At 46.6% G+C, this 13062-nt stretch overlaps 1 protein-coding gene across 1 annotated transcript in view; it reads left to right on the top strand.

Moving 5' to 3' along the window:
- Window positions 1-13062, top strand: part of CREBBP (CREB binding lysine acetyltransferase) — a 1783742-nt gene that overhangs the window by 675731 nt on the left and 1094949 nt on the right. Inside the window, exon 13 of the mRNA XM_078663125.1 lies at window positions 11230-11421. Coding sequence (XP_078519251.1) covers window positions 11230-11421 — 192 coding nt within the window. The remainder of the gene's footprint in view (window positions 1-11229; window positions 11422-13062) is intronic.

Here is a 13062-nt window from a genome sequence, read left to right as displayed (position 1 = left end):
GTTTTGGTTCTAATAATACCTCTCGGGGGTCCACCAAGCTCTCTTTATTGCCCTTTTCAGCATTTTTTTGGGGTAACCTCTATCAAGTAGGTTGTCTTTCAATTTGCTGGCATGAAATAAAAATTCATCTTTAAATGAGCAATTGCGCCTAATTCTCAAAAATTGGCCCACCGGTAGATTGTCTTTTAAACTGCGCGGATGGTTGCTGGTGTAATGGAGTGATTTGTTTCTATCTGTTTTCTTCTTATAGAGCGTTGTTTTTAGACTTCCTTCTGAGGGATATATTTCAACACCCAAAAATGCCAACTTTTCTTTTGAGAAATTGATGCTGAATTTTATGTCCTCTCTTTGGTTATTCAACCATTCATGAAATCTGTGTAGCTGGTCTTCAGAGCCTTTCCATATCAGGAAGACATCATCAATATATCGGACCCAACATCCGATATATTGATGGAAAGGGTTATTTTGGTAGACGAATTTCTCTTCATATTGATACATAAACAGCACAGCTAGCTCTGGGGCAAAGGAGCACCCCATCGCCACTCCCTTTATCTGGTAGTAGAAATCATCTTTGAACTTAAAGTAGTTTCTTTTTAAGGCTATACGAGCTAACTCCAAAATGAAACTCGTGGGTATTTTCATTGGTCTTTGTCGTTTGTCTAAGTATAATTCTAATACTGTCAGGCCTTCCTCTTGGGGGATCTGGGGCACTGTGGGATTGTTGGGACTAAAATCCCAATAAATATCAGTGGGTAAGGTTGACTCTAGGAAACGTTTCCCTGCTGGTTAGAGAGTCACCCCCACACACAAGCTAGTGCCAGGTATAGAAGAGGCACCTCTGGATACCCTCTCAAGAACACTGCTGGACCTGTGGAAAACAGAATAATGACAGCACCTTCTGAACCAATGGATTGGAATTCAGAAGAAGGACTGAGCCTGCTGTTTAAGATGTTGAGGGAAACACCAAGGGCTGGACCTGCTACCACGTGCACCAGGACAGAAGAGTGAACCACTCCAAGGGCTCAAGTTGGCTAGCCTCCTATAATGCTCCAAGTGCACAAAACTATTAAGAAGTCTGAGACAAATCAATCAATCAATCAATCAAGGCATTTATATAGCACACTACTCACCCGGAGGGTCTCAAGGCGCTAGGGGACGGGGGGTCCGCTACTGCTCGAACAGCCAGGTCTTGAGCTGCTTTCTGAAGGCAAGGTGGTCCTGGGTCAGGCGGAGGTGGGTCGGGAGGGAGTTCCAAGTCTTGGCGGCCAGGTAGGAGAAGGACCTTCCTCCTGTGGTGGCTCTTCGGATGCGGGGGACGGAGGCGAGGGCGTGGCCGATCGATCGAAGCTGGCGAGTGGGAGCGTAGAAGTTGAGGCGGCTGTTGAAGTATCCTGGGCCTTGGTTGTGTAGGGCTTTGTGTGCGTGGGTGAGGAGACGGAAGGTGATTCTCTTGTTGACCGGGAGCCAGTGCAGATCTCTTAGGTGTCCGGAGATGTGGCTGCGTCGGGGGATGTCCAGGATGAGTCGTGCTGAGGCGTTCTGAATCCGCTGGAGTCTCTTCTGGAGTTTGGCGATGGTTCCGGCGTAGAGGGAGTTGCTGTAGTCCAGACGGCTGGTGACGAGGGCCTGGGTGACCGTCTTCCTGGTCTCGGTGGGGATCCACCGGAAGATCTTACGTAGCATGCGCAGGATGTTGAAGCACGACGAGGAGACGGCGTTGACTTGTCTGGTCATGGAGAGGGAGGAGTCTAGGATGAAGCCCAGGTTGCGTGCGTGGTCTGTTGGTTTGGGTGCGCTGCAAAGGAGAGCTCTGCTGACTAGTTGCAACTGGATTTGCTGTGGATCATGCTGATGCCTTCTGGGAGACTGAGTTATAACTTGCAAAGTGGTGTCCGAAAGGTCCTGGCTTGTTGGCTTGTGTTGGAGTGCGCCCCCTCCCAAAATGATTGCAAAAGTGGACACCTAAAAGCTTTTTCTTAACCTTTTCACATAAAAACCAGAGGTGGCCACCAAGGGACTGCCAACAGACTGCAGCTGCTGTCACATCATCAGTCTGATCCAACCTATGGTTTGCACTGCTGAAAGCAGCTAGACTTTCAGGAACATTTCAAATTCCATCAGGAAGATTCTCCTGGAACCAATGCAAAGCAGCACACCACTGTTGTCAAGTCTTCTGTCTAATCCAGCTGGCAGCCATCCTGCCAACCATAAAATTCCTTCAGAAAAAGTGAAGATAAACTTTTCACCAGGTCATAGTTGGTCCCTGTAGCCAATCCATGCTCTGCGGTCAGCCGTTATTTTTGACTCAGACCTGTTCTAGTGCAACCAGATACCTGTGGTTGGCAATAGAAAACTCTAAAACTTCTAAAAACCTTATCTCCGGTTTCCCTTAATCTGATTTTTGTTCTTTTGGTGTCTTGTTTATTTAAATATAATCCGTTTAAAAAAAAATTGGGTTGAGATTTTTTTTGTGTTGTGTTCAACTTATTACCGCATTCAGATAAATTATTTATACTTGTTTCCTCGAGATACTCCTGACTGTCCATGCCACAGGTACGCAGGATTGAGCTACGGTTTAAATTAAAGTAAACCAACTGGACCAGATACTGACTAGTATCATTATCTGGTGAGCTCTCACACCCACCCCACATAAGCCCTCTGTCCATTATGTCCACACACTTATTTTGCTCCTATAGGTCACAGGACAAGTCCAGGAACTTGCATAGTCCGGGACCGGACTAGACCCCTATACTCGGGCATAGATGAACGTGACGCTAGAGTCAAGTAAAAGTCAGAATACCAGATAGACATGCAGTTGGGCATTCAGGGCATAGAAAACTTTCCTATATACCATGCAGGCAACATTCCCATTCAAACACTTAAGCACATGCTGAGGTCAAGAAAGCTGACAGGCAAGTGGGCCAGGCTTCTTAACAAGATTTTCTTTGAAAATACATCTAGTTTCCTTTTTTGTGTTTTTGCTGATTTTCCATAGCTGGTGTTAGTTTGCTTGAGAATTTCTTGAATGTCTGACAGTCATTGACGATCTCTTGATGAAGGCAAAGGATACATACTTGTAATCCTAATCCACTTTCAATGAGAATGTGTTTTGAAGTTTAGGATCCCCCTAGGTTTGCATAAAATTAACTAAGAGGCTAACTGCCAATACTGGACATTGTGGAGCAGTCTACGTACTGCTTACCTTAAATGTTAAGTCACATTTTCTGATTAACAAAGCTGCTGCCTGTTTTACTCCAGTCAGTTACTGTAATTCCAACTGGTATCTTTTTAAACGGATTGCTATTTCATGGATCAGCAGTCGGATCCCATTTCTAGTAAATTTAGTTTCTAGACATCCTTGTTAAGAGAAACACTAACATAATTCAGTTAGTATAGCTTGTAGAAAATCTCTTACAAATATGTCTGTAAAGATTGGCAGTACTTGGAATGGATTTGTATTTCTTAAAGACTTCATGCATCCCTTACGTGGGCTTTGACATTAGAATATATATGGCTTCTGTGAAGACTTGCATGATGGATTTTAAGACAAATGTCCGCTGCGTTGCTTTTACTGTGCCTCCTTGCCCTTGCACTGATCTGTATAGTCTTGTGGATGCACCAATTATGCAGCTCCACTAGAGATTATACCTTTGCTTGCTTTTCTAAGAAATCAATGCTGGGCTTTAATGTCAGCTGGGCAACCAAATTGAAACCTTTTTGAGTGGGTGTAGTTGCTGCCCACTCGCTCAGGCTATGCAGCGGATTGGGGTCAAGTTTCGACAGGAGGATAGGCCATTTTTTTTAACCTAGTCTGCTGTTGGTGTCCCACCTACCACTTCTCCTCTCCTTTGTCAAAAATCTATTTGATCCCCTAACTGGGATGCCTAGCCATATTCTTTCCAGATTGAAACCTATATGAAGGACACTTGTGTATCTTGTGGATGGGGTAGGTAGTCAGTCAAGTTCTTTTGTCCTAATGCAAGTGATTTACATTCCTCCCCAATTTCAACAAGGCTCACAAGGAAACCTAAATTCCAGTGTAAGAAGGAAAACCTGCCCTGACCAGGAGTGCTGGGATGTTGCCATCCTCTCTCCAGGCTTACTGTAAATCTGGGGTATTCGAGGACTGATTACCTGGATGAGAAGCCTGCACGAGGAGCTGAACTATATCTGTCAGGAGGAGCTGACAATGATTCAGAGAAGAGAGTGCAGAGCCCAACTGATTAAAACACCATTGTGAGGCCTTCACAAGAAATTGAGACTACCCAGGAGCCACCAAGTCGACCTAGTCCAGCTTTTTGTCCCAGACTAGCTGGTAATCAGTCTTCACATCTCCCGATCTTGTTGTGGTTCGGTGCAACAGAAGGTTATGTTGACTCCGGAATCGGAACTATTTGAACTTCATTCTTTTGGTTCTGGAGTTGGTTTAAGGTGAGGTCTCCTGTAACCCGTAACTGACCAGTAACCCTCAACTACCAGTGGCACCCTGGACTGCTTTGGGTTCCAGGCTCCGGAGTGTATCTTTTTTACAATGGGTGAAAGACATGAGCGAGGCACCAGAACTTTTGAGCACTGACTTTTAGACAAAAGAATGGATTAATAATGGAAATTGGACTCTTAACCATTAGTGGTTGATTAATGGGCACCTGCCTGGCCACGTCTGAATTGCTGTATATTGCCTAGGTTTACTTTGCTGGAGAATCTGGTTTATTGCTTTTAGGATTGCTGTTTTTAAGGCACCGAGTATGGAACTAGTTAGTGGGGCTTACTTTTATACTATCCAACACTTTTTTGATTTTGTCTAATATTCTAGTGAATACCACATGCAGCTACATCCAAATACAAGCATTTGCAATGCAATAGGTCTCGCAGTTACGCGAGTTTGTGCTATTGGCATTGTAAATGGCTATGCCTTTTATTTTGGATTTTAAACATAAATAAAAGACATTGTAATTTACAAAGGCAATAGCTTAGTGTAGGTGCAAAGCACCATACCAGAGAATTTAGTGTGGGTGCAAAGCACCATACCAGAGAATTTAGTGTGGGTGCAAAGCACAATACCAGTGGGTTTAGGTACAAAGAGCTATAGCAGAGGGTTTAGTGTGGGTGCAAAGCGCCATAACAGAGGGTTTAGGTGGATAGCACCATAGCAGAGGGTTTAGTGTGGGTGCAATGCACCGTACCAGAGGGTTTAGTGTGGGTGCAGAGCACAATACTAGTGGGTTTAGGTACAAAGCGCCATAGCAGAGGGTTTAGTGTGGGTGTAAAGCACCATACCAGAGGGTTTAGTGTGGGTGTGAAGCACCATACCAGAGGGTTTAGTCTGGGTGTGAAGCACCGTACCAGAGGGTTTAGTCTGGGTGTGAAGCACCATACCAGAGGGTTTAGGGTGGGTGCAAACCACCATACCAGAGGGTTTAGTGTGCAGCGAGAGCCGGAATGCAGAAGCCTGTGAGGGGCTGGGAGGGGCCATGATCCCGCCCTCACATCAGTATTTAAATGGGTCATGTGCAGTGACGAGATTTGACATTTTCCATAACCGAAAGATGATGTAAAGAGGAGGCGGTGGGGCCAGTCCGTGTGATTCAGCCTGCGCCGAGCCCTGTCTTTGCAAGAAACACATGTTTTCGTCTTGAAATAATTAAAATCCCAGCCAGAGAGACGGGAGGAACCCCAAAAATACAGAGACGGCAAAACGGAGAAAGGAAAGAGCCAGCGGGGCGGTGGATGCAGAAGCGTACTGCTGCGAACGGTGGCAGAGAAGGGTCACTCTGAGACTGGCAGGGGGCGAATTGCTTCTGAGTCGGGTCACAAGGAGTTACTCCAGAGGCTGGTACCCGGGAGTTACTCTAGAGACACTGAGTTTGGAGAGTGGTCCCAGAGGCTGGTACCAGGAGTCTCTCCAGCGGTTGGTACCAGGAGTCGTTCTGGAGGCTGGCACCAGGAGTCTCTCCAGCAGTTGGTACCAGGAGTCGTTCTGGAGGCTGGCACCAGGAGTCTCTCCAGGGGTTGGTACCAGGAGTCGCTTCGGAGGATGACGACGCCACGAAGGCAGTGCCACGTTCAAGGCAGCACCTAGAGGAGAGCGTCAGGGCGCTAGGGGTCTGCGGTGGCCGTGCTGTGCGTGGAGAGACGGTGGACAAGTCAACTTGTATCCCTCAGTCAAGAGACCACACCCCGTGTCCCCATCACCACTGGAGTTTCCAAGGTTAAGGTGTGGGGAGGGGGCAGGCCGCCTGGACATTGGAATCAATACCCCGAGCAGGGCAGCACCCCTGAAAGCACATGAAGGGGGGGGGGGGGGGCACCGAGTATATGAACCAGGCCGTGGCTGCAGTGACGTCACGACCCGTGTCCCCCACACAGTAACCGTCCCTGGAGTTTACAAGTTTAAGGAGGAGGGATCAGGCCGCCTGGACATTGGCAGCGCTCCCGAGAAACGAACATGTCCTGATGTTTTTCTTTTGATTAGAAAACAGAATGAGGACATTTCCAGCCAAATTGTTCCACCTTTTTTGGATCCATTTCACAGGGGAACAAATAAAGACTTGCCTACAGCTTCCATCCGCCGGCCCCAGTCCCGTGTTCACACGCTTGGCGTAGAAGCGCAGCTCATGGGCGCGAGCCCAGGTTGTCTGTATGCGCTCATGCCGCACCAGCAAAGTCAGCAAGTTCTGCCGCCGATTAGTGGGGGCAGGGTCAGGGGGTGTTATCAGAGTCCGGGGACGCATTGCTGATGAGCTTACGAAAGCCATTGCAGACAATGGCTGTGACCGCGCGCTTTAGGAGACACGCGCTGTGAAAGTGTGGGAGAGCGCGAGAAGAGATGCGCACGTTCACAGCGCGTGTCTCCTAAAGCGCGCACGTTCACAGCACGTGTCTCCTAAAGCACGCGGTCACAGCCATTGACTGCAATGGCTTTGGTAAGCTTGTGCATCTCTCCTATCTTCACTTCGCGAGCTACACGGCGACAATAAGTCTCGCTACGCGAGCAGCGCATGCGCTGCATCGGTAGCGAGACCTAAAAACCTGGGTACCAGTATCCCTGTCTGTATTGTGGTACTCCAAAGCTTTCTTTGAGCTGGAGGACCTCTTAAGACCTTTATAGAGCAACCCTGAAGCATCACCCATAGGTTAACAATGGCCATGGGGGTAAATACCGTAGATGAACAGGAGTGGTATCTACTTTCACCCTTATAGTCCGTTTCCAAAGCTCTTCCATTATTTTATTTTATTTATTTATTTATTTTTTAAAACCTTTATTGTGCAGTAAGAAATATACAAATACGGGCCTACAACCATTCAGGCCGGCCACGACACAATATGAGCAGCCGATGACTCCGGAAGGATGGTCACCGGAATCAGCCAACAATACAAAAGCAACTAAGTCAGACGAGAAAGGATAAGTACGGCCATCGAGCAGGAGCAAAGAAGGTAAATTTTTTAAAATAAGGAGTATCGCAGGATCAATTGCAGTGTATGAATTTCCGAGTTCCCAGAGTGGGCCACGAAGCAACAGCAAAACATAAGGGCATCAATGCGGATAATTAGCAGCAACAATGTACACCATACAAGAAATAGATGCCACATAGCAAAGCAGCGACCACCGTGGCTCATCGCGTGTCCACTTATCACCCAGTTACACTTTTAGACAGAACAGAGGAACCGGAATAGCGACAGTGAGTATAATCACCCGCCATACTACCTAAAAGAAAAAGAGGGGAAAGGAGGAAGGAGAAAGGGAAGAAATAATGTAAACAAGAAAGAGAGAACGCCGCGCTGGAGCAAGCACCCCACAGTAATAAGCACGCAAAGAAGTAAGGATATCACCAGCAAGGTGGGCATGCGAATCGTAAACGAAACGCGCGAAGCGCAAGAAAGAGAACGCGCCTCCAGTACCCACCCTCAAGCATACCAAGGGAGACGGGAACAGACGCGGCGCTCCGATAAAGGGACACAAAAGGGCCATAGGACTAAGGAAAAGAAAAAGAAAGAAGCCCCAACCCACCCTGCACCCCTGCAGAAGGCTACGGCCTACCCCCCTAGCAGCGTGCCTGTCGCCCTAAATCAGAACCCGAAATATAGAGAAGTCAGGAAGAAGAAAAGATTAAAGAGGCAAAAAGGGGGGGGGGGGGAAAGAAATCAAGAGGGAGAGGGAGGGGACCATAAAACGAAACATTTGGCCCCAGCCCCCCGCCCAACCACGGAATTACACAGCGTCTAAACGAGATCGACACAGTCTCAGGTATCATAAACTCACAAGGGGATCGGCCATATTATCATGAGTGGGGGTCAACCACAGCACAATCCGGTCGCCAGTAGGTCTCAGGGTTATGGTTGGCTCACCCCTGGCCCTTCTTAGACATAATTATCACATATGAGGTAGCAGTGGGTAGCAAACACCGCAAGATGGAGGTGTCATCCAATCGGAACAAAACAAAGCAAGGATACAGACCAGGGGGCCCCGGTAACCAGCAACAAAACAAGAATCGTTCTCTGCAGTCCGGGCCTCTCAACAATGACAACAAGAGCAACAAAAACCAGGAGTTCAGTCTAGCCGAATAGGAAAGCAGAGGTTCCCCCGCAGAATAACAGGACGACCTCACCAGAGTAGATCGGAACAGCGGTCCACAACGCTCCTCGGACGTTCAGGCAGGAACAGGCCCCAACTTGGAAGCCACGTCCCCACACTCCACACTCAAATCTGTCAGAAGAGTTGGGGCCGCAGACTTGCAGACTGGTTGATGGACAGCGGCAGCACTCCTCGCAGCAAGCGAGGGGGACGAAGCAGCGTCACCACGAAGCCGATCCACGGCCATGAAGAACGGTCCATCAAAAATGGCGGCGGACCGCATACCTTTCACTGGGGCATTGGGGGCCAAGGCCGCATGCAGGGACTGCAGGGCGTCAAGAACATCACCAATCGTGGGCTCATGCTTGTGCGACCAGGCCCCCACGCAATCCGGCCACACAAGTCCGCCGTCTCGAGGAAAGCCGTATCCCAAGTCGTCGGCCGCCATCTTGAGGGTTCAGCTGCGTCACCACCCTCCGCAACTCCCGGAGCGGGCCCCCAAGCGAGGACCCCCCTGGAGTTCACACAGGCCCCACCAATGGCAATCTTGGTGCAGAAAGATGCGCCACCAAATCGGGGGGTCCGCCTGCACCACCACTCGCGGGCATCACAAGCCGATTCCGAGCGCAGGGCTTCAGGATGACCAGACGAGGCAGCAACGGGGGGGACACCCCTTGCACAGTCGATCCCCGTCCGCGGCGCACCACACTCCACACGGGCCTCCCGGCCACCAGAACAGGCCCGGTCAGTATCCACCGGGACAATCGCACAACGGCTTCTCACCCGTCGGCTCTCTCTCCCGTCAGGGGCCGCCGTCGACACCGCCACCCCGGCCGATCCAAGCAGGCGAGGTTCCGGTCTCCACACCTCGAAGGCCGGGCCGAGCAAGAGCACAGCCTCGGAACCACAGCACGCAGGAGCCCCCAGATCAGACGGTGAGTAAAAGCAACGCTTTACGTTTCCGTTTCTTCCCGAGTGTGTCGTCTCGAGCAGGATATTTGACCGGATTTGCGTGTTGGTCAGGAAGGCTGACGGAGCCGAGCTACAGAGCGGCCATTGCGGTCGCGAGCTTGGCTCCTCCCCCAGCTCTTCCATTATTGTGCGTTTCTAAAGCTAGACCATCTCCTGCAGTAAACCGTGCCAACTTTCCTTTACCTCACTGAGAGCCCAGTCCCTAAAGGGACTTTCTTAGCTACCTCTTCTAGAGCGCACAATACTGATGTCCTGGTACATCAGTGTCCTGCAACCATACAAAACGGGAAGGCCCTGTTGCTGCCGCATTACCCTAAGAAAAGGCTGTACAGTGGATAACTAGCAGTTCGAGGCATGTGTGCTGTAAATACACATGCTTTGCATTCTCCTACCATCTAGTGTTGGGTCCGGATGTTTGAAAGTTGTTTTTCTTCAAAGAAGTATTTTCCACTCACGAGGTAAAGTGACATCTCTTGTCGGTGATAGTGTGCATGGGCATAGACTCCATTGTTAGATTTTTTTTTCTTTCCTTCATCGGGTTTGGACGTTTATTTCTGCGCTCAGGTTCCAAACCGTCTTTCGGGTACACCTCGGTCCTCAACCCACTGTACCCTCGACCGTATTGTTATTGTATGTTTTTTACTATAATCTGCATATCAAATCGATCAAGAAACTCCATCTTCGGTCGAAGACATCATGAGCAGTCTTTGGGCCTAGTAGTGTTGTTCAGCCTTCTACCAATGGAACTGACTCAGTTTCAGTTTTGTCCTCAGTGCCACTCCAAGTACCATTGCACCAATCTACATAAAGACTGCAACCTGTGCCTCCAACCGGAGCACAAGGAAGAAGATAGTGAGTCTTATTGGTTGTTTCGATCAAGAAAAACTCTAAGGGATCTAGGGACATCCTATGATTAAACCTGAAGGAGGTGGTCCGATCAACTTATACTGCCGAAACGCATCGCTACTTGATTGTTGGAACCACCAAACTTAATGGGTTCCTATTGATAAAATCATAGAAGGATATTATTACATGTTGAACCTGTAATGACAATTGGTTTGATTTTTGTGTGTTTCTAATTTGCACCCTATTACCAAATGTATTCTCCCAAATTCTGTTATAAGGTACATTGCAGATATGCTTTGTTAGTGTTTGTTTTATTGTTTACATTGTAATTTTTTTTTTTTTTACTTTTTAGCCTCCAAAGGATCTATTGAATAAACATTTGTATATTCGTTTTTGGCTACTGTGGTGATTATTTGAATGTGTGTGAATGTGGTATGTAGCATGATAGCATGTTTTGAGAAAAAAAATTATAGGGAAATTTTGTTTGACATAGTATATACAGAGCCAGCTTCCTACAAGCTGGTATTCTTCCTTGCAGCGATCTGAGACATCCAGCTCCAAAAGGTAGTCATTTATGTTTTCTACCTTGGTCTTGTCTTGCTGTTTATGTGGTACCGTGCCAGCTCATTGGTCCTACAGCACAATGTTACTGACTTGGCTGCTGTTAAGAAAAGTTAGTCACATTATAGTACCAAGCTCTATGAGGAAACACATTTTTTGTAGCACTTTAATATGATCATATTAGAGGACATATTTTATACCTTTTACAATATGAAACATTTATGAAAATATGTATTAATTTTTTCTGTCATTTACCCTCCTCCTATCCCCAACTGCAGATGGCAATGTCGCCTTCACGTATGTCTCAACCACAAAGTTTGATGGGAACTCATTCTACCAACCTAATGGGCCAGACACCTGTCCAAAATCAGTTCCTTACACATAATCAGTTTCCACCAGCAACCAGTGGGGCCATGACGGTGAACAGCATAGGCATTGGTCCAACAGTTCCTCAGACCACGGTCTCCCAGGTATTTTGGTTTATCTTTTGAAAAATACCATATGCCTTGTTTTTGCTTTGCCAGTTTACTTTCAGAGCATTGTTTTAAAAAAAATGTTTTTATTATATTTTTGAAAACAAAAACAAACAAATCCATAACAAAATCAGGTACAGTAATGCGGTGTTGTACATTAGTAAACCATACATTAGAGGAGCACATCCGTTCATCCTTATCTTAAAGAGACACTTTAGTGATACATTCCTTACCATGCAATATCCCCAGGTGTCAGACTGAATCCGGAAAGCTTTTGTCAGCAGTACTCCTGCGCGTCGTCGTATGGCTCCGCGTGCGTCGTTGGCGTTGTATTAGCCGAGATAACATCACTAGAGCTACTTAGATGCGCCCAAGCGTGCTGACGTCCATTCTTTCTTTTTCAGCGCCAGCAAGCGCAGATCCGAAGAGAGCGGTACCCCGCCACTTGTTGACTAAATAATTTTTTTTATATATTTGTGAGTACACTGTACACCTAGTGCCTAGAGATGCCTGGCTTAAAACTTTGCAATTTTGAAACCAAAAGAGGGTTTGGGCTCAATGCAGTAAGGTCAAGCCTCACTTAACTATATGACAAAACAAATACCAGTACTGCAATTTTACATTAGAACAAGTATTATAACATAGTGAAACAAAACACCATATTCCCAAGACTTCTTTTTCTGTCTGACTTAAATCTTTATATTTTAATTCTTATTTACCAAAACAGCATTTTTGTTATATTTAGAACATCACAACATTTATATACATTTCTTAACGTTTGCTTTTTATCACAACCTACAAAATCAAACACCATTTTTTCTATCCTTTCACACCTTCCATACCAACATTCATCCAGACTCACTAGTCAACCACACTTTCTATTTACACAATATACATTTTTACATTCATTTGTACAAAAAAATTATTAGAAATTAAAGGTAGCCTTGGGATGACTTTTTCAAATTAGATAATTCAACACTTTGTGGAAATTCCTAAGGCTGTATGAAGGACCGGCCCAAGGCTACCTTTAATTTCTAATATTTTTTTTGTACAAATGTATGTAAAAATGTATATTGTGTAAATAGAAAGTGTGGTTGACTCTAGTGAGTCTGGATGAATGTTGGTATGGAAGGTGTGAAAGGATAGAAAAAATGGTGTTTGATTTTGTAGGTTGTGATAAAAAGCAAACGTTAAGAAATGTATATAAATGTTGTGATGTTCTAAAAATAACAAAAATGCTGTTTTGGTAAATAAGAATTAAAATATAAAGATTTAAGTCAGACAGAAAAAGAAGTCTTGGGAATATGGTGTTTTGTTTCACTATGTTATCAAACTTGTTCTAATGTAAAATTGCAGTACTGGTATTTGTTTTGTCATATAATTAAAACTTTGCAAGGCCTGTCCGCGCACCATGTCACTCACGGACGTGCACTGTGAGTGTCTCTTCTGCCTTGGGCGTGACCACGACACAGTCGTGTTCCCACTTCCGGGCTATGGCCCTGAAAACTTTGCAAGAGCGGTCCCGAAAGTGGCTGGAAGCCCAGGAGTCGGCCCTACGTCGTTCCAGGCCTCGGTCCCGTGGTTAGGTCGAGGGCCCGGTAGCAGAGCAAGCACCATCATTCGAAGTCTTCCCGCTCG

The sequence above is a fragment of the Lissotriton helveticus genome, chromosome 10 (genome assembly GCF_964261635.1).
Source record: "Lissotriton helveticus chromosome 10, aLisHel1.1, whole genome shotgun sequence".
Lineage (NCBI taxonomy): Eukaryota > Metazoa > Chordata > Amphibia > Caudata > Salamandridae > Lissotriton > Lissotriton helveticus.
The sequence above is the reverse complement of the archived record's forward strand: the minus strand, read 5'-3'. Positions and strand labels throughout refer to the sequence as shown.